We start from the raw sequence: 19,556 nt of genomic DNA, 5'->3' as shown, positions 1-19,556 counted from the left end.
GGGATGCCTGGACATCAGAGGGCATAAATTACATAAAATTGCTTACTTGCCAGTGGGACTTCTTCGGATTGTGGGAAGTGCACTAGTCCCTGGCCTTTACATTGTTATTACTACTTAGGGGGTCTAAACTATTGACATTTTTCAGGTTTTAAAAAGATTTTACTCTCACTGTGAGATAGTGAGATGACAGGTAGAGGCTGAGCTGTCAGCCCTGCTAATTAAAATCCAGTGCTTTAGCCACTAGAGCTCATCTGTAAACTGGTTTAAACTTTTGTATTATGTATTGAGGAAGGCAAATAAGGGAGAGAAGAATCAAAGAAAAGTTGGAGTGCTACCGGGTCACCCTATTTACTGCCAGTGTCCAAAACAAAGAACAAAAATGAGCAGCAATAAGTCAGTATAATTCCTACCTCTTGTGCACATGGCACAACAGACATTAGACATAACAAATGCCTTTGTGGCCCCTGTGGCTTCTCAAATAAATCAGCTCTCTTGGGCAGGTCTGGGTCTGGGAGCTGTGCCAAGCAGGACATAGTTGCTCTGACTGAGACGCCATTTTCTGGGAACCCTTGAATTTATATTGTCCCAACCTGAAGAGGTGTGGTTTAGTTGTGTGGTGACGTGGTTGATGTGCCCTCCTGGCATTGTCTCCCCCTCTTGTCCCAGCAGGTTATTAGATAGATAGATAGATAGATAGATAGATAGATAGATAGATAGATAGATAGATAGATAGATAGATACTTTATTAATCTCAAGGGGAAATTCACATACTCCAGCAGCAGCATACTGATAAAGAAAATATTAAATTAAAGAGTGATAACAATGCAGGTATACAGACAGACAATAACTTTAAATAATGCTAATGTCTACCCCCCTGGGTGGAATTGAAGAGTCGCATAGTGTGGGGGAGGAATGATCTCCTCAGTCTGTCAGTGGAGCAGGAAAGTGACAGCAGTCTGTCGCTGAAGCTTCTCCTCTGTCTGGAGATGACACTGTTTAGTGGATGCAGTGGATTCTCCATTATTGACAGGAGCCTGCTCAGTGCCCGTTGCTTGGCCACAGATGTCAAACTGTCCAGCTCCGTGCCTACAATAGAGCCTGCCTTCCTCAACAGTTTGTCCAGGCGTGAGGCATCCCTTTTCTTTATGCTGCCTCCCCAGCAGACAACCGCGTAGAAGAGGGTGCTCGCCACAACCGTCTGATAGAACATCTGCAGCATCTTATTGCAGATATTGAAGGATGCCAGCCTTCTAAGGAAGTATAGTCGGCTTACATTACATATCTTATATGAGTCTAGAAGGTAATCCTCAGGCACCCATGCTTTACAGTATAATATACAGTAAGAATCCATCATATGAAAAGATGAAAAAATTGTAAAATGCAGTTTTTTTATCTAGCATACTATTTGATGGCATTTAGTTTTGAAATATAAGTTTTTAATGCTCCATTAACTCAAATTATTCTACTCTGTATTTATAGCATTGAATGTGCTTTACTTCTCTGTTGATTGGAGAGATTTTTATGACCTACATAGCAGTAAATATCAACTCTCATATACAAAGGAAAAATATCTGAATTTAGTAAATGTTTATTTCTTGAGTTTAACTTTAATAATGACTGTTAGTATTTAAAAGTGATTGTTGACTAGCTTTGGCACATACGTAGATTAAGACACATGAATGTAAAACGTCGGTGAGGGAGTTCAATATTACCAACATAATATTCAAATTAAATTGAGATTTATAAGACCTTCTTTTTAAGTGTGTGTTTATTATTTGTTCCCTTAAAGTTGTTAGTATTTATTTTGATGTTTTCTTTGCAAAGGCTGTTGTGTGTTTTGTTCTCATTAGTATCTTTGCTCAATTTTCAAGTGCAGGCTGCAACATAAAGGATGACTGTCATAACATTATCATATTTAGCATCTTGATACATTGGTAATATCTCTCAATCAAAAGAAACTCAGCCAGTTTTTATTTAAATTTGCAAGCTAGTTGCTTAATCAGCAAGAAGCCTGACTTTTAAGTGTTTGCCATAGTGGAGAATGAGGGCCAACCCTCAAGGTAGTGTGGTCTCCTTGTTTAATATTTCCTCAAATTCAGCAAGCAGGCAGTTCAAGCATTCCTATCCACAGAAATACAAAATAGGCCTTATTTGTATATATCTCTGGCAGAAAAAATCTTTTTGACATTATTACCATCACGAACATACGTAAATGTTGTTATTATTAAACTTTTTCTTGGACGTTATTCCACATATTTCTGTGTTTTCTTCTTTATATGAGTTTCGGAATACATATAATCCAATTCTGTAATTGGTTTGGTAATTTTACTGTCTGTTTCAGTTCGATAAAAATAATCCTTGGTTCGCCATCATTTTATTTTCCTTATGGATGCTGTCATTTTGGGTTGTATTCATTCGTAGTTGCTATGATCATTGCTACCACCTGCAAATGGGAGGTCGCAACAAGTGATGATCTTCATGAGATGATATAAAGGTCAACATTGTACATCTTCATTATCCAAGTTTCTGGTACGGCAACAAAGAATTTTCATGGTGCTTGGTAGTGATTAGTGATGAGCAAACCCGGCTGAATTCGCTGCTACTTGAGTTTGGTGAAATTATTTTGGAAATGTTTGGGAACTTCACTGATGACAATGGGGAAGCATAAACTGAATTAGTTTTCAATGAATTCCAATGGTGCAATTGTCTTTTAAGTGTCCTACTATGCTGGACAGATTCTTGTGGCAAAAATGTGATCCAAGCTGTGTGGCAACACTGTGCCACTGTGACTCCCTGAGATAAAATTAATAGAATGAAATATTAGAACAGTAAAATTTCTTTCAGACAGAAAGCATAAATTCACAAAGGCTTGCAATCCCCACATTCAATAGCAGGTACTCGCTACTCTCAAATCAAAAAGTATAGTTTGTTTTTTATTTCCCCTGACACTTTTGCTTTTTCACTGCTGCTGCTACCACATAAGTGCAACACTAAAAAATATGTGGATTCTTTACTCCTTTCTATTTTCATTAACTGTACAGCACTCTAGGTAATACTGTTAAAGTGATAGGCTCAGCATGTCACATACAATATCATAAGAAATGACATTATACATTTAAGTCACAAATACATCGACACATATTCAGTTTCCTCCAGCATGTACATTTTGTGTTTAAATGTATTTGCAAGTTTACCCCTAGTTTGTAGTTCACTACTAGGGTCAACATTATACACACCTTGGAGTGTTGTCCCATTCAAAATTGGCTGCTACAACTCTGTGATGTCATGCTGGCCTCACACAGCATCATGGGTCACAGAGAGAAAAATTTTATTTAAGCCAGCTACAGGGCAAATTTTCAGGAAAATATTCACTGAACAAGGTCACTGGCAAACACAACATATTCTCTATTAAAATACATTTTGCAAATTTTTGCCAAGTAACACTGCTAATGATTTAGTACCTCTTAACTTTATTACTCACCATTTTCCTTTCAACTTTGTTTTCAGATCATGTTTTGGTGTTTTGCTTTCTGAGCATTTGATTTTTTTTTTCGACCTGTTCTTTGATAAACAATTATTGATTAGTCCATCTGCTAATCCCTTTAACGTCTTTTCTGATCTGCTTTTTCCATCCAAGCAGTACAGTTACATGGATGAAGAGAGACTGAATTTGTTAAAAATATGTTCTTGGTAATTTCAGATGTTTCTTAAGAATAACAATGAACACACTTAACAGCAACATTTCCAGTTGTCTGACTCTTACTGAAAACAAATCACTGCAACTACTAATGATATACAGGATGGTATTTTGGCACAAAATATGACACTCTGTATTTTTATAATAGCTTACAGAATGTTATGTACTGATGAGGATATGAGAGAGAGGAGCTGATGATTACAGGTCTGTTACCCTCGTGCCAGTATGAACACTAAGATTTCTAGTATTCTTATAACCTACTTATGCAATTGCTAGAGAAGCCTGACACATGACTCTTAAAAGGTGATGAAAAAGTGCACTGAATGAATGTTTGAAAGTTTGTTGTTTAGCTCAAACACCATAGTGATCTGTGGTTTCTGTAGCTCAGTCTCTTTTACCACTTGTGACTAAATTGGCATAATTTTATGTTATTTTTAATTCTCTCTTTAATATCTCTTTGGAGCAGTTCCTGAAAGTTTCCTTCCTGAAAGTAAGATAAATTTGCCCAGCTCAAGTAAAAAAAATAAAAACTGCTGACAGCATTGGAGGATAGAAAGAAGATACTGCATTACTTCCATAATACAGTCATATTATCTTAAATAACCATAAAATAATATGCAATGTCAGTATAAGTAAGCATATTTCAATGGTCTATGATGTACAGAAACATGGACTGATGTTAATTGATCAGCAATCACATTTCTATAGCCCATGTAGGAAAGTTATAAATGTTACTAGCGAGAAACCTGCTTCTGAAACATCCAAGAAGTACTGTATGTTGGCAAATGTTTCCATTGATCCAATTCTAAGAATAATTATTAATGTCTTGTTACTAGTATATGATTTTTTAATTTGTCCTTTAGTACTGTTTGTAATATGAACTGCATATTGTTATGAACACCTAAAAGAAGTTGGTGTTCACAGAGAATTTGTATTGAGCTTAGAAGAAAATGGGAGATGGGCTAGTATGTAGTTGGAGACAGATATTAAGGTTTGTGAAGCAGAAACACAGCAACTCAAATGACCAGAACAAGAAAGAAAGAAAGAAAGACAAAATCATAGTAAAGAAACTAAGCTGATCAACAGACAGAAAAACTCATTTGGGCTGAACCTCCCAAAGAAATGTTAAGACAAGTCTGTCAGTTTTTGAGAGAATCAGACACTAGGATAATAAATACTGTAATACCATTCAGCCTTTGAAAGTGTTCATTTCTACTGATAATTATAATTTTCACTATTTGATTAAGTATTGATTATATACAATACCTTATGTCCTTGCAGCTGTGTTGTTAACTATTAGCTTTTGTCTTTAGCACTCATAGAAGGGATTTTAATTAAAGCCTGTTAATCTTTGACCCCTGTCCCACTGCTACTGCTGTGCTAGGTTAAATATTGATAGGAGAACCAGTATAATCTAGTGTAGCAGAATTCCGACTCCAGTCTTCCTTTATCAGTCACATACAAGAATATGAAAAATAAAATTTAATCACACACTTGTGTTATTAACTGTATATGTAAGAAGTACAATCAACAGTTGTAATTCAGTCATTTCTTTCATGTCACTGTGGTGACTCAACATGTGTGTCAGAAGATTTTCTTCCTGGTCTAAAACTGCCTTTGTGATTTAACTTTGACACCATCTTATATAGGCTCCAAGTGATGGTGCCACATGTTGCTACAACATCCAAATGCTTGAATAGAAATTAACACCATTGCTATAGACAACATGGTCGCAGTCCTCTGAAAATACCACAAAAGTGCAGTGATGTAGCTGAAAATCCTTCAAGATGGCGGCAAAATTTTGTCATTGCCACAATGATTAAATTAATTACAATGAGAAAAACGCATGCAAAATTCCCAAAGTGGTGCAAATTAATTCTTAATGATGCATAGCTGAAAATTTATTAGAGATTGTCACATTACAATCCAGCCATTGTGTATTTCTGTGTGAATTGGTTGTGTATTGTCCTTGCTTTAGTTTTGATTTGTCTCTGTATTATTGCAGTCATGAAAAAAAAAATCATTAGGATGAGAAAAAAATCAGTGTTCATTATACTAAAGTTTATTCACTTGATTAAAATGTTTAGTTAATTTGAACAATGGCATAACAATAGATGGGAGAATCGTGTCACTAGAGTTTGATCCCATCTATTGTCATTTCACTTGAAATCTCTCTGGAGAGGTTTGTCTTTGTATAAAAAAATCCCCGGGAACAGTTAGGTGACCATTCAGTCTTTTGAACATTTACTTTAAGATCTGAGAGCCCCAATACTTTTTATTTCATACAATCTTTTTAATCTTTTTTTTTCTTTTTCATTGTCATCAGGTCCTAGACATATGCTGTTATGTTTGTTAGTTAATTTTGTGTGTGAATTTTTTGCATTTGTGAGGCATTCTGTGGAGAATACTATCATTAAAAAAACAAACAAACAAAAATAGGAAACTTTGGATCTTTTTTGGGAATATTGTCACTATTATGGAGTGGGAGAGTATTTTGCTCCCTGACCAGTAATGTGTTTTCCACAGCTGAATTTGATTATTTATGCTATTGTTAGAGCATAGTTTACTGTTATTCTGTTTTGATTACTTGTTTCATTCAGAATTTATAAACAGATAGATAGATAGAATTACTTTATTTTGTCCCAAGGGGGAAATTTGGTTACTATTGATTAGCAGTGAAATCAAGTTTAAATGGGCCCTTTCTGTAGACAAAATGCAAGGGATACAAAACTTTCAACTTCATGACTTTAAGAAACCAATACTGAGTAAAAGTAGGTATGGCTGTTATCTTAAACAGGCAGATAAAGATCATGACTACAGAGACTATTTAAGCGTAATGCAAACAAGAAAAGTGGGCGATTTTGTACAATAACCAACAAAATTCAAGGGCTTGCTGTTGAGTGTTTCCAGCTCTAAAATACAGACTTCTGTGTAAGGTAAATCTGCAAATTATTAATAATGTTTCCTTTCTTTTTAATTAGAGGCATATTTTTAAAATGTTTTTGCTGTCTTAGTTCACTCCTACTAAATCTATAAAAATAAAACTTTTATATTTAGCCAGAGTGCTGCAACTCTTTTTTTTGTTGAAACCCTGGAAAAGACATGCTTGTTTCTATTTCTTCTAAGCTTATGCAAAGTAATTAAGGACTTGGTTACAAATGTTTTATGCTCCAACAATTGGGAATGTAAGTTTCACTTCAGCAACATCATAAAAAGGCAGATTTTTAATTATAAGGTGATAATACTGCTGCTTAAGTTTTAGCATTCACATTTTAATAAGAATAATAATTAATTATTCTTTATATTCAAATAACATTTTTCTCACTACTCAAAGCACTTTGCATAGTGAGTTGGGAACAACTTCAACCACCACTAATGTGCGGCATCCACCTGGATGATACGAGGGCAGCCATTTTGTGGCAATATGCTCACTACACATTATCTGTTAGGTGGTGAAGGGGATCGAGATAGTTAGTTAGAGATGGGGGATGATTAGGGGCCAGAATGACTTGGCAATGGTGGGTAATTTAGCCAGGACATCGGGATACACTCTACTCTTTACAAAGTAGGGTGGTAAAGAGTAAATTATTTTTTTTTTAACTAATTTTACATTAGTTTTACCTGCATCTAAATCGAGTAAAGCTAAATACATTCTGTCCTCCTTACATGAAAAGTCTTGTTTGGGAGTGTCAGAAAAATGTCACTTTTAAACAAAGAACATCTCAAACAGTTGTGCATGTTATGCAAGTTTCATTATGGGCAGTTCTTACATTCCTCCCTTGTGTGCACAAAATGTCTAGTAGTCTTATAAATGTATGCAGTCTGTTTCTGTCTGTCTGTTTAAATGTATTTATCTGTGCCTTAACCAAGCCTTTTAATCCAGTTTAGGATTGTAGTGAACTTCAATCCAAACACTTCAAAATGTAGCTGAGTGAGTAGAATGAAACTTGTTTTTAAGATGTGGTAATAAATCAAATAAATGGATTATATTGTGTGGCGCAGTGGGTAGCGCTGCTGCCTTGCAGTTAGGTTCGGTTCCCAGGTCCTCCCTGCGTGGAGTTTGCATGTTCTCCTCGTGTCTGTGTGGGTTTCCTCCGGGTACTCCGGTTTCCTCCCACAGTCCAAAGACATGCAGGTTAGGTGCAATGGCGATTCTAAATTGGCCCTTTGTGTGTGCTTGGTGTGTGGGTGTGTGTGTGCGCACCCTGCCCGGGGTTTGTTTCCTGCCTTGCGCCCTGTGTTGGCTGGGATTGGTTCCAGCAGACCTCCGTGACCCTGTAGTTAGGATATAGCAGGTTGGATAATGGATGGATGGATTATATATATATATTATATTATATAATATGCAGTGCATCCAGAAAGTATTCACAGCGCATCACTTTTTCCACATTTTGTTATGTTACAGCCTTATTCCAAAAGGGATTAAATTCATTTTTTTCCTCAGAATTCTACACACAACACCCCATAATGACAACATGAAAAATGTTTACTTGAGGTTTTTGCAAATTTATCAAAAATAAAAAAATTGAGAAAGCAAATGTACATAAGTATTCACAGTCTTTGCTGTGAAGCTTGAAATTGAGATCAGGTTCATCCTGTTTCCCCTGATCATCCTTGAGATGTTTCTGCAGCTTAATTGGAGTCCACCTGTGGTAAATTCAGTTGACTGGACATGATTTGGAAAGGCACACATCTGTCTATATAAGGTCCCACAGCTGACAGTTCATGTCAGAGCACAAACCAAGCATGAAGTCAAAGGAATTGTCTGTAGACCTCCGAGACAGGATTGTCTCGAGGCACATATCTGGGGAAAGTTACAGAAAAATTTCTGCTGCTTTGAAGGTCCCAATGAGCACAGTGGCCTCCATTATCCATAACTGGAAGAAGTTCGAAACCACAAGGACTCTTCCTAGAGCTGGCCGGCCATCTAAACTAAGCGACCGGGGGAGAAGGGCCTTAGTCAGGGAGGTGACCAAGAACCCGATGGTCACTCTGTCAGAGCTCCAGAGGTCCTCTGTGGAGAGAGGAGAACCTTCCTGAAGGACAACAATCTCTGCAGCAGTCCACCAATCTAGCCTGTATGGTAGAGTGGCCAGACGGAAGCCACTCCTTAGTAAAAGGCACATGGCCGCCCACCTGGAGTTTGCCAAAAGGCACCTGAAGGACTCTCAGACCATGAGAAAGAAAATTCTCTGGTCTGATGAGACAAAGATTGAACTCTTTGGTGTGAATGCCAGGCGTCACGTTTGGAGGAAACCTGGCACCATCCCTACAGTGAAGCATGGTGGTGGCAGCAGCATGCTGTGGGGATGTTTTTCAGCGGCAGGAACTGGGAGACTAGTCAGGATAAAGGGAAAAATGACTGCAGCAATGTACAGAGACATCCTGGATGAAAACCTGCTCCAGAGCGCTCTTGACCTCAGACTGAGGCGACGGTTCATCTTTCAGCAGGACAATGACCCTAAGCACACAGCCATGATATCAAAGGGGCTTCAGGACAACTCTGTGAATGTCCTTGAGTGACCCAGCCAGAGCCCAGATTCGAATCCGATTGAACATCTCTGGAGAGATCTTAAAATGGCTGTGCACCGATGAATGGGCGAAACTGGCCAAGGATAGATGTGCCAAGCTTGTGGCATCATATTCAACAAGACTTGAGACTGTAATTGCTGCCAAAGGTGCATCGACAAAGTATTGAGCAAAGGCTGTGAATACTTATGTACATGTGATTTCTTAGTTTTTTTATTTTTAATAAATTTGCAAAAACTTCAAGTAAACTTTTTTCACGTTGTCATTATGGGGTGTTGTGTGTAGAATTCTGAGGGAAAAAATGAATTTAATCCATTTTGGAATAAGGCTGTAACATAACAAAAGGTGGAAAAAGTGATGCGCTGTATATATATAAAAAACACAGACATTCTTTCTGGTAGCAGGTTGTAGAAATCCTTATTTTGTACAAGGCAAACACATAAAATATTCCTTAGGTGAAAAATGATTTACAGTAACTTTTTTAAAATCTTGTATTTCCAGTTAAAACATTTTTAAACTGCTGAGTTTATCAGGATATTCTTGAAGTTTGTTTTTGTGTTTTTTAGCTTAATTACACTAAATTCGAAGTTGGAATGGTGTTCCTTTTTTTAAAATGATAATACAAAGTTTTATTTTTGCCACTCCACACTTAAATAATCCTTTTTTTATCTCTGCTGTCTTTAAGAATTTGACATCATCAAGGTGGATGGAACACTCACTTTCAAACTTTGCAATGAAGTGGAATCAGTGGCAACCCGTAGCAATCATTCGCTTCAATATTTATTTAGTCATCCCCTCTGAAGTTGTCATTTTAGCTTTTCATGCAGTGACTGTCCATAAGCTTGCTTACTAAGCTGGCTCTAACTCCTGTCATATTCCATGACTTTTTTAGTGAATTTCCCCTCTAACCTTCATTTACATAATCTTAGTGGGTCATGGACAGTCCTGTTGCGTGTCATGTTCATCAGACATTTAGTGTGACATCCCTAGCAACTCAATTATTTTGCTTAAACAGGTCTAATTTTGTTGCAAGTTGTAGGGCCAGGCTTCTGTATGTGCTAGAGTTTTTCAACCAATAAGCACTCAACGAAAAGTACAATGCACATAACCGTGTTGGCCACAGGCCAAGCAAATGTCTTTTCCAGATTGTACAATGTATCCTCTTAAATTTTGTTCTCATTTATAAAGGAAACCACAGATAGCAGTAGCAGTGGCAGCTACTATTAGGTTGTTCTCTGTTTTGTATGTATACCTCTACAAAGTGTTATGATTCTTATTCTGGAAATAAAAAATTTGAAACTGCACCGAGAAGTTGTCAGGGAGTTGAATTTGAGGACTCTTGTGAAACCTATGTAATTTGATATCCTCATAGCAAGGAGATCCAGAAACTGCACTTAAGTATGATATGCTGTCCAACTCAAACTCATGTAGTGTGATGCTGCCCACATAGCTTTCCAGTGAACTGTAATGGAGTAAAGGCAACATCATGTCCAAAACAATCCCACATGATATGCAGTGACAATTTGGAGCACACGCCAACCCATGCTGACACTTACTTACGCAGGGTCATTTTAGATTTGCCAATCATGTTAAGCTAACATGCAACACTTTGGGATGAAAACCTAAGCACCCGGAGAAGACACATACATCATGAAAAAAGTATACAAGTTGCATACATACCATAACCATGCTAGGATTTAAATCTAGGTCATTTGAACAATGAAGCAGTAATGTTAACCGCTGCACTATTGTGTCATACTTTCATGAAAAGTAAAGCATCCAGATCACATTGTTTGTTTTGAAATTAGCAAAAGTAAAAGATCAAATAGGCAAGAAGAAATGCAGCTGCAGCTAAAATCATATATGGACTATTCTAATTAGATCAAAGCCAGTATCACAAACATTCTTTGTTGAGCTGGCTAACAAAGCAGATTTTTTTTTTTGTTTAATGCCAGTGAGATCATCTGAAAATAAGCTTTGATTATTTGACTGGAACCAGGAGGTGGAAGCTTGAAAACCTCTGGAATGAATTTGTAGCCTCAAGGGAAACAACAGTAAGCTGATATCTGATGACTGTAGTGCTCCTATATAACCATTAGAACAGTTGTTCATGACATATACCTAGTAAACTTTTAAAAATGAAACATATTATGTAAGGGCAGGGATAGAGTTTAGGGGGCTATGAGTCCAACCATAAGTATTTGGAATTATGTTAGGTGTTGGTAAATATAACTTGCAGACATTGTATAAATCTGGCAATCTTAGCAGAAAACTACATACAGTTTTTTTTCTCCATTTTATCAGTTAATTTCTTAACTTCAATCACTGCAGTGGTCATTGTTTAAAGTCACTTAGAAATAAACAGAAATTGTAAAAAAACTTTCAAAACTTCTGCACTTACATGAGTGGCCAGTGAAACAGTAGTTGTTACTGCTGGCAAACCTCTCCACGGATTCAATTTAGATATCCACTGTTTAAGTTGGCCCATTTTCCATTGTACCCTGGGCTTTATTAGTGGTTTGCTGCCATGATCCAAGTCATGCCAAATAGTTTTATATGTCAGGTTTAATTTTGTTGAGTATACCCTGCTGTAGTCAGATTTCTAATCCAAGGTTGGTTCTTGTCAAATGTTGTCAGGATCGTCTCCAGCTAATTGTCATCCAGTAATGTAAAACATTCTGAAAATGGTAAGTGTATTAAATGTTTTAATTTTTTTTTGTATTACACTGTTCACTTAGCACAAGCTTAGAGCACTATAACACATTTATAATTAAAAAAAGAAAATACAGACTTTACCACTTACATAATCCCAATCAATAAAAAGACAAATATCTGGGTGACCATCTGATTGCTACGTCTCAGTTATATGCCATTTGGTATGGGATTTGTAAAAGCAGTTTCTAATGTTTGTGATGCTCCATCTGTTGGAATGAAAAACTCAATAACTTTTATTTCTACAACTGTCTGTTGGAATGACAAATGCAGTGCATTTTATTACTACATGTATTGCAAAATACATTCCAATAGATGGTGCACTGCAAACGTAAATGCTGAGTTCTGCATTAGTACATTTGAACCTGTCTTAGAAGGATAGCAAAACTAGTGCACATACAAAAATGCAGATTAGTTTAAACACTCAGTAAAGCATAGCAATTCCCAAATGAATACTATAAAGGAATCCTAACAATATAGGTTTATTTATAATTATTTTTAGAAATCTGACCAAGTGACAACAGAAGGAGAACAAAAATTCTAGTCAGCAGCATCCCTGGAGAAAATGAACCTGAAGTGGGGTCCATGGTTGGTTATAACACAAAGCTGTAGCCAAAGTTAGACATAGTCACAGTTTTAAAGTCCTAGGCCAACGGGCCAGTGTTGTATTACTTTGGGCAGGGCAGTCTACTAAGACAAAATCTTTTAATCCATTGATTCATTCATAGACTTCAAGCCTTCCAGTACCTCCAGGAGCCTTGAAATAATAGAGTAGTAACATCAAGTTTCACAGCAGGATACTGAGAAGAGAATCCGAGTAGAAAGTATAAGTGCATAATTATTCTAACACACTTTTGTACAACTGATTAACAACAAGAATAGCTAATCAGCTGCTCTTAGTATGGTTGACTAAAGTATCGACTCTTCAGCCTAGATGTAAAAGCTAAGACCACAAGCATGCAGATCATTCCACAACTTTGTAGTCCTTTAGCTAAAGAATTGACATCCAACTGTTGTTTTATTAATCCTTGGAATTGTTAGTAGACTTGCATCTTAAGATCATAAAGCATGCTCTGGTTTGTATTTATTCCAGTTCAAATACAGTTTGTACTGTTTAGTGTTAAACCCATTACCACTACCAATTTTTGTAACATTGATTGTTTTCCTTTGTGTCCATCAATATCACTTGGTAACCTCAGAATAATGACTCTTTTTAAGTGTTTTATTTTCCAGCTTGATATTGTTCTCAATAGTCCAGATCTTAAACAGCAATGGTAGGATCTCAGAGTCAGACATGGCTTCTTTTCAACTCCAAAGTAAGGCCCAATGAAACGTCATAATTGTCAAACCTTCCAAGTTTCCTCTTGTTTGGAAAAAAAAATAAAGGTGTATTTTTCTTTAAATGAATACGCAAATCATCTTTATAGCTCCTTACATTATTTCTACTACATTTTTGCATGTACAAGTGTTTGATCATTGCACACTAGTAATGTGTTTTTCTGTTGTGAAACATTGTATTGCAGATTGCTTCTGACCATTTAATCATGGAGTCTCTGTGCAGTGCAAACTCTCAGTTCTCTTTGGACCTCTTTAAGATGTTTGGTGACAAGAAACCGACCAGCAACATCTTCTACTCACCCCTGAGCATCTCATCTGCCATGGGCATGGTGTATCTTGGTTCAAAGGGTAACACTGCTGCAGAGATCGGGCAGGTAAGTAGCAATGTTACCAGAGAACCTCCTGGTTTTAAGAAAAGGCAAAACTTTATGGTGATCTCAGTATTAATGTGTTAAAAGCATATCTGTCAGATGATTCACATGATTTAATAATATTGGTAACAAACACTCTTTTTATTGAGAGCAGTGATGTGTGATGTTCTTTTACTTTTATATTTGTATTATGATACAGAGCATGATCAAAAGGTCTCCTTTTAAAAAAACAAGGAGTGGTGTATGGATGAACGCCAGAGGAAGATGTTTGAGTACAGAACAGGGAGGATCATAGAAATTCTCTACCTGCTTGCTATGTTTTTCCCCAATAAATACTTGGTCGATACCCAGAGGGCTGTCAATTTTTTTAAGGTGTACCTATTTGCTGTAGAGTTCTTTTGGCAATGTTTTTATTACATTCATCAACATCTTAGATGATTCTCTCAACTAAATTCAGAAGAAGGATACATTTAACAAAAAGACACTTAGTACTTTTCCATGTGAAGCAAACTATTGAAAAATGTCTCACAACTTAGTTGCCATTAACAGCATTTAGAGTAGTTTTTTATTCACCACTCATAACCGTATTTTAAATGAAATCTTTTCAGGTCTGCATTGTAAAGGACTTTAGTAAAGCACCCTGAATTTACAAAAAGCAACATATCCTAATATCACATTTTTGTGGAGCTTCTACATATTTTAAGCATAGCTTTGTCATCTTGGTCATTATTGACTCTAATGAATTTTCCATTGCATTTAGAGTAGTTTTTTCACAACTCATAAAAACTACCTAAATACCATCTTTTCAGCTCAGAGATGTTAAGACTTTTAATAAAGTGCCCTAACTTTACAAAAAGCACAGTCATTTCTACAAATCACATTTTTGTACAGCTGCTACACATTTTGAACACTGCTATGTTCTTTGGGTCAGTTTTAACCTGCCATATTTCTATATTACTTCAGCTTCTCTGAAAGCTAATTTTCCCTTTTAATAAATAAAGTAATATCTATGTATCTGTCTATGTACTTTAGTGGATTTTACTCTTTCTGTAGTAGATTTTACTCTACATTTAGGGTACTGTTTGTTTTCATCCCATAAAAGCATCCTAAATGTCATCTGTTCTAAAACCAAGGATCATCATTACTAGAGGTTGAGATGGTCAATCAGTATAAAATAGGTTAGTGGTGAAAACTCTGACAGCCAGAGCACCTAAAAAGGTGTGTCAGAATTTGGTCAAAAAAGACTCAGAAGGCACAGCATTGATTTGGCACTTGAATATGTTGTTCATATAAGTTACACATGAGGTGGACAAATTATTGGATAAAAGGTTGCTATACAGTAATTCACCCACTTACTTTGCAAAATGATTTTTGGCGCTGATTAGCACAAAAAGCTGCAATGGCAAAGTGGGGGAAAATATTTACAAAAATGGAACAATTCAAAACAGCTACTGGTAAACCTGCAGATCAGGACTCAGTCATTGTTGATATATTAAGAACTGTCTTGTCTTAAACTTTTTAAATATGAATAAATCAAAATATTCATAAAGTGAAAATACATATAACAAGTATGTTTTATAAAATATGTTTTGTCATGCAGTATGCAAGATGCATTTTACATTGTACAGTTTAAATTTTATTTACTTCATTTGGTTTATTACTTGAATTCTCCTGTAAGCTTCAGGTTGATTGCAGAAGGCATAGTTTTTTTTGTATGATTTTAAACAATTTATCCGTATCTCTATTGCTAAATTAAAATATTCACTTCCTTTGCTAGATTATCAGATTGCAACCCTCATGGCAGTTGTATTTTAAGCAACTTGACCCTAAAGCTCTCTCAGCAAGTGTCAATTTGCTTAATGTAGTTCCTTAATTAATCTTTGGAAATTCAGTATTCATAATGATCAAGATTTCTCTGTATTGTGATGTGTTTTAGGAAATCATGTTGTAATATAGCATATGTTCTGTTAGGTTTGTTCTAACATTTCCTGCACTCTTCACTGTCTTAGTATGTTTCTATAACTTAAAGTCTGATTTCAGGTTGCTGTTTGACATTTTCGTATCTGTAAACCTAGATAGTATGTTCTGAAATTCCTTTTTCCTTTCCAGGAGAGGCATTACATTACTTTTGGCCGGGCTTAATCCAGCATTATTATAAGAGTGCTACATACATTTTTCATCTGAGTCTGGAAATGAAGCTACCCTTATTTTAAGTCCTGACTGGTGACCTAAAACGGTCATTCTTTAAGATTTAACAGTTACTTTTCTTTTTCCATGTATCCTTAACATCTCTTGGTTTACTTAGATGGCACCATGTAGTTTTGCTCACCTATAATATTTCCAGAAGACTTTCATGGTTAAAAAAAACTTAACTTACAGAAGACATATGTTAGCTCATTTAAATATTAGATTTTAAAATGTAGAATGCTGGCAGAAATTGCTTATCATAAGCATCATAAAATTAAGAGGAGCCACAGCCATAATACAACTGGTAGAAGCATTAAGAGGTGGTAATCTGTGCATTTATAAAAGAAGAATGCTAGGTGGTGAAATGAATTGTCGATCACTCCTGAGTGGAAGTTTGCTAATATTGTGGCATGCAGGGATTGGAAAAGTTAATTTAGCGTGAATTCTATTTTAAATTTGTGGAATTAAATTAATCATTGTTTTATACATGTCAAAATTTATGTTGATTGATGAAATATGGTAAAGTATTTTTCGCAGTGAATATGTTGTGTTCACCCATGATCTTGTTCACCAAATATTTTCCTGGGAATTTGCTGTGCAGATGGTGAATACCGGGGCTTCTCACTATCAGTCCTGGGGACCCCCTATGGCTGCAGGTTTTTGTTCCAACCAGCTTCTGTTTTTAATTGGACTCATGGGTTAATAAAGTGAACTGTTATTTCCCAGATTCTGTGTTCTGGGAATAATATAGAAATTAGAAAACTAGGTTTGGTAAAAAAAATTATATATATTAAAATGTACTAAGCAGTTGTATGGGAATAATGTATTTTTTTTTCTTTTTAACAATATTTTTATCTTGATGTTCATTCTATTTTTCTGGGTGTTCTAATTGTTTAATTAATCCATTATTTTCTAATTAGTGGGTCTAACACTAAAGTAGTTGAAACCTTTCACAATTCAGTGTTGTTTGCCTGGGTGTCTGCTCTACTCATTTTTATCATTATTATATTATTCATTTTATTACATTGTCATTATTAAGATACAATGAAGGGAGCAAACTGCACAGAGAAAGGGCAAAATATAATGAAAGCAACAAAAGTGAGTTAAGCATTTAAACCTATAGCAAAAGCAGAAATATTTCTAAATGTCTTATAAATGTAAAAATCATGCCAATGTGCTTTCTTAATATAGAATAAGAAAACAGAAAAAAAAACTATCAGGTAATTAATTGAGATCAGTGAGAGCAAAAACCTGAAGCCACAGTGGACCCCCAGGACCGACTTTGAGAACCCCTGGTGTAGACAAACGTTCAACCCAAACATCACCTGATGCTTTGCGAGTCAAGTGTGACATCACAGAGTTGTAGGAGCCATGCTGAGAACTTTCATGCATGTGTACTATAAGGACATTGCTGATCCACTTCATGTATGCATGACGTCATAACTTATTTATATATATATAAAAAAAAAAAAAAAAAGCACAGGAGACCCTATGAAATAATAACAATAAAAATGCTTTTTTAATATTTACAAGGTGTTTCTTTCTTGTTGATGGAAGAAAAAAGTGCAAAGCATAAGCAAAAATACATTGGAAACAAAAAGGAAATTCCAGCCGTCCCTAGAGCTGCAACGGTTGCTAATAAGCCAGTCTCATGCCATTGCTTTGTGGCATGTCCAATGTGTGCCTCAAGATTGTAACTCTGTGAGCAGAATTATCTAGATTTTATTTACTTATTGCTGGTTTGTGGCCATTTGCCATTTGCTATGTTTTGTTTGTGCTGTTCATTCCATCTGCACCTTTTGTCGTTTTAGACTGAGTGGCACAGTGGCTAGCACGGTTACCTCATAGCTTAGTACATATTTTTGGCCCCAGTAATTGTGTCCACCATAGTTGGCAGATGCTCCCTTAGCCCACAGAGGCATTTGAAGGACCATTGCACCACTCAAAACTAGCTCAGTTCCTTCTTCCACTTTGACTTAAATACATTTCGTGGAGTTTGACAAAGTTCCTAAACATTTCCCTGATTTGCTGAAGCAACTCTGTGGGGTTCGCTCATCACAAGTTACAATGTTGGGGAATTTCTGTAGCAAACATAATGAGAATCTGAATGCAAATCTAGGGTAATATGCAAATTCCACACAATGTGAATCAAACTAGTATCCACTTGCAGTGTATCAAGGACATGGCCAGCTCCCTAGATGCAAGATTTGCTTCCTCTTCTGCACATGAAAAGCAAACATCTGCTGCCTTAGCCAGCCATGCCCAATAAGTTCTTTCACCGCATGTGCTTTATCTTGTATCATTTTCACTTCACTTCAGCACTGTTACTTGTGTAAAGCAACTCTAGTTTAAAACTCATAATTCATGGATGTCAAAATATGTTAATTCTGTGTGGTGATGGACATTCCAGTATATACCAAAGGGATTTAAGTCATTTGGTTGAGTTTAATGAAAGGTCGGGATTACTGACTGACTGATTCATTCATTTCTTTCAATGACAAACTAACTTTATCATAATTCTACCACCAGCCCCCAAATTTGTTTATAAGACATGTTTAAAGTGTGAAATAAAAGAAGAAAAAAAGCATAATTATATTCTACATTTTTTTATGACCGACATGTAGACATTTAGGCAAGCAGTATGAGGAATTGAGTCCCTTCTGATTCTTTGATCTGCACAAATAGGGCAGTTACTTGGAAGCAGTTTATTTACAGGCTCTTTCAGTGTTCAGTTTATACGGTTGAACCCCCCCCACCACAACCTCCAGATTTTCTTGTTCCTACTGTTAATGATGCCTTCCATTGTAATAATAAATTATCTGATAACCAAAAAATAAGGTGTATAATTAGACCCAGGGATAAAAACAGACCCTCCACCAGGGGCATCTGTAATAGAAATTTACTTCAAATTAAAACAAAAAATATATCACCAGCTCAGAAAGAAGCATGCAGTTTTAAATGCTGCTTATTGAACATTCGCTGTCTTGTCAGTAACGCTGTTTTGGTAAATGATATTATATTAAGTACAAAATCTGATCTGTGTCTTCTCACTGAAACCTGGCTTAGTAAATGTGACACTGTTCCCCTAGCTGAGGCGTCACCAGATTGATACTCGTTCCTTCATAAGTCTAGAGATTCTGGTCAAGGAGGAAGCCTTGAAATAATTCATTGTAACAAAATGCAAATCACATCTAAAAATTTAGGTGACTTCACATCCTTTGAGGCATTCATTTTAAATATTAAAACAGATTCCAACACAATTATAGTTCTAGTCTACAGACCACCAGGGCCATATTCATTGTTCATGACTGAATTCAGCAACCTTTTATCTGATTTGGCTATAAATTATGATCATGTAGTACTAATGGGGAATTTTAATGTACACATTGATGTGGAAACTGACACTTTTAGCAAATGTTTTACTTATTTGTTAAATTCAGTAGGATTTTGTCAGAATGGCAAAGGTCTAATTCATAATCATAACCACACATTAGATTTAGTTATAACGTACAAAGTTGAAATTCAAAATTTAAATATTACTCCATTAAATGAAGTTATTTCTGATCACTACTTAATTACATTTGATTTAGTCCTGCCCTTTCCAACACACTCACAGATTAAAACAAAGACAGTGCAACATCTAGATTGTAATTCTGTTTCAAAATTTATAGATACTTTGAGTAAGTCGAGTGTAATTGTGGAAAACCATTTAGATCAGTTAA

The 19,556-nt window shown here is 35.9% G+C and overlaps 1 protein-coding gene across 2 annotated transcripts in view; it reads left to right on the top strand.

Moving 5' to 3' along the window:
* The window catches only part of LOC114653611 (leukocyte elastase inhibitor-like), a 48,095-nt gene that overhangs the window by 5,436 nt on the left and 23,103 nt on the right, over positions 1-19,556 (top strand). For both annotated transcript variants that reach the window (XM_028804016.2, XM_028804015.2), the window contains exon 2: positions 13,462-13,650. In XM_028804016.2, coding sequence (XP_028659849.1) covers positions 13,483-13,650 — 168 coding nt within the window. In that variant the 5' untranslated portion in view covers positions 13,462-13,482. The remainder of the gene's footprint in view (positions 1-13,461; positions 13,651-19,556) is intronic.

Source organism: Erpetoichthys calabaricus, chromosome 6 (assembly GCF_900747795.2).
Source record: "Erpetoichthys calabaricus chromosome 6, fErpCal1.3, whole genome shotgun sequence".
NCBI classification, from domain to species: Eukaryota; Metazoa; Chordata; class Cladistia; order Polypteriformes; family Polypteridae; genus Erpetoichthys; species Erpetoichthys calabaricus.
Note: the sequence above shows the minus strand (reverse complement) of the source record. Positions and strands in the feature narration are given on the sequence as shown.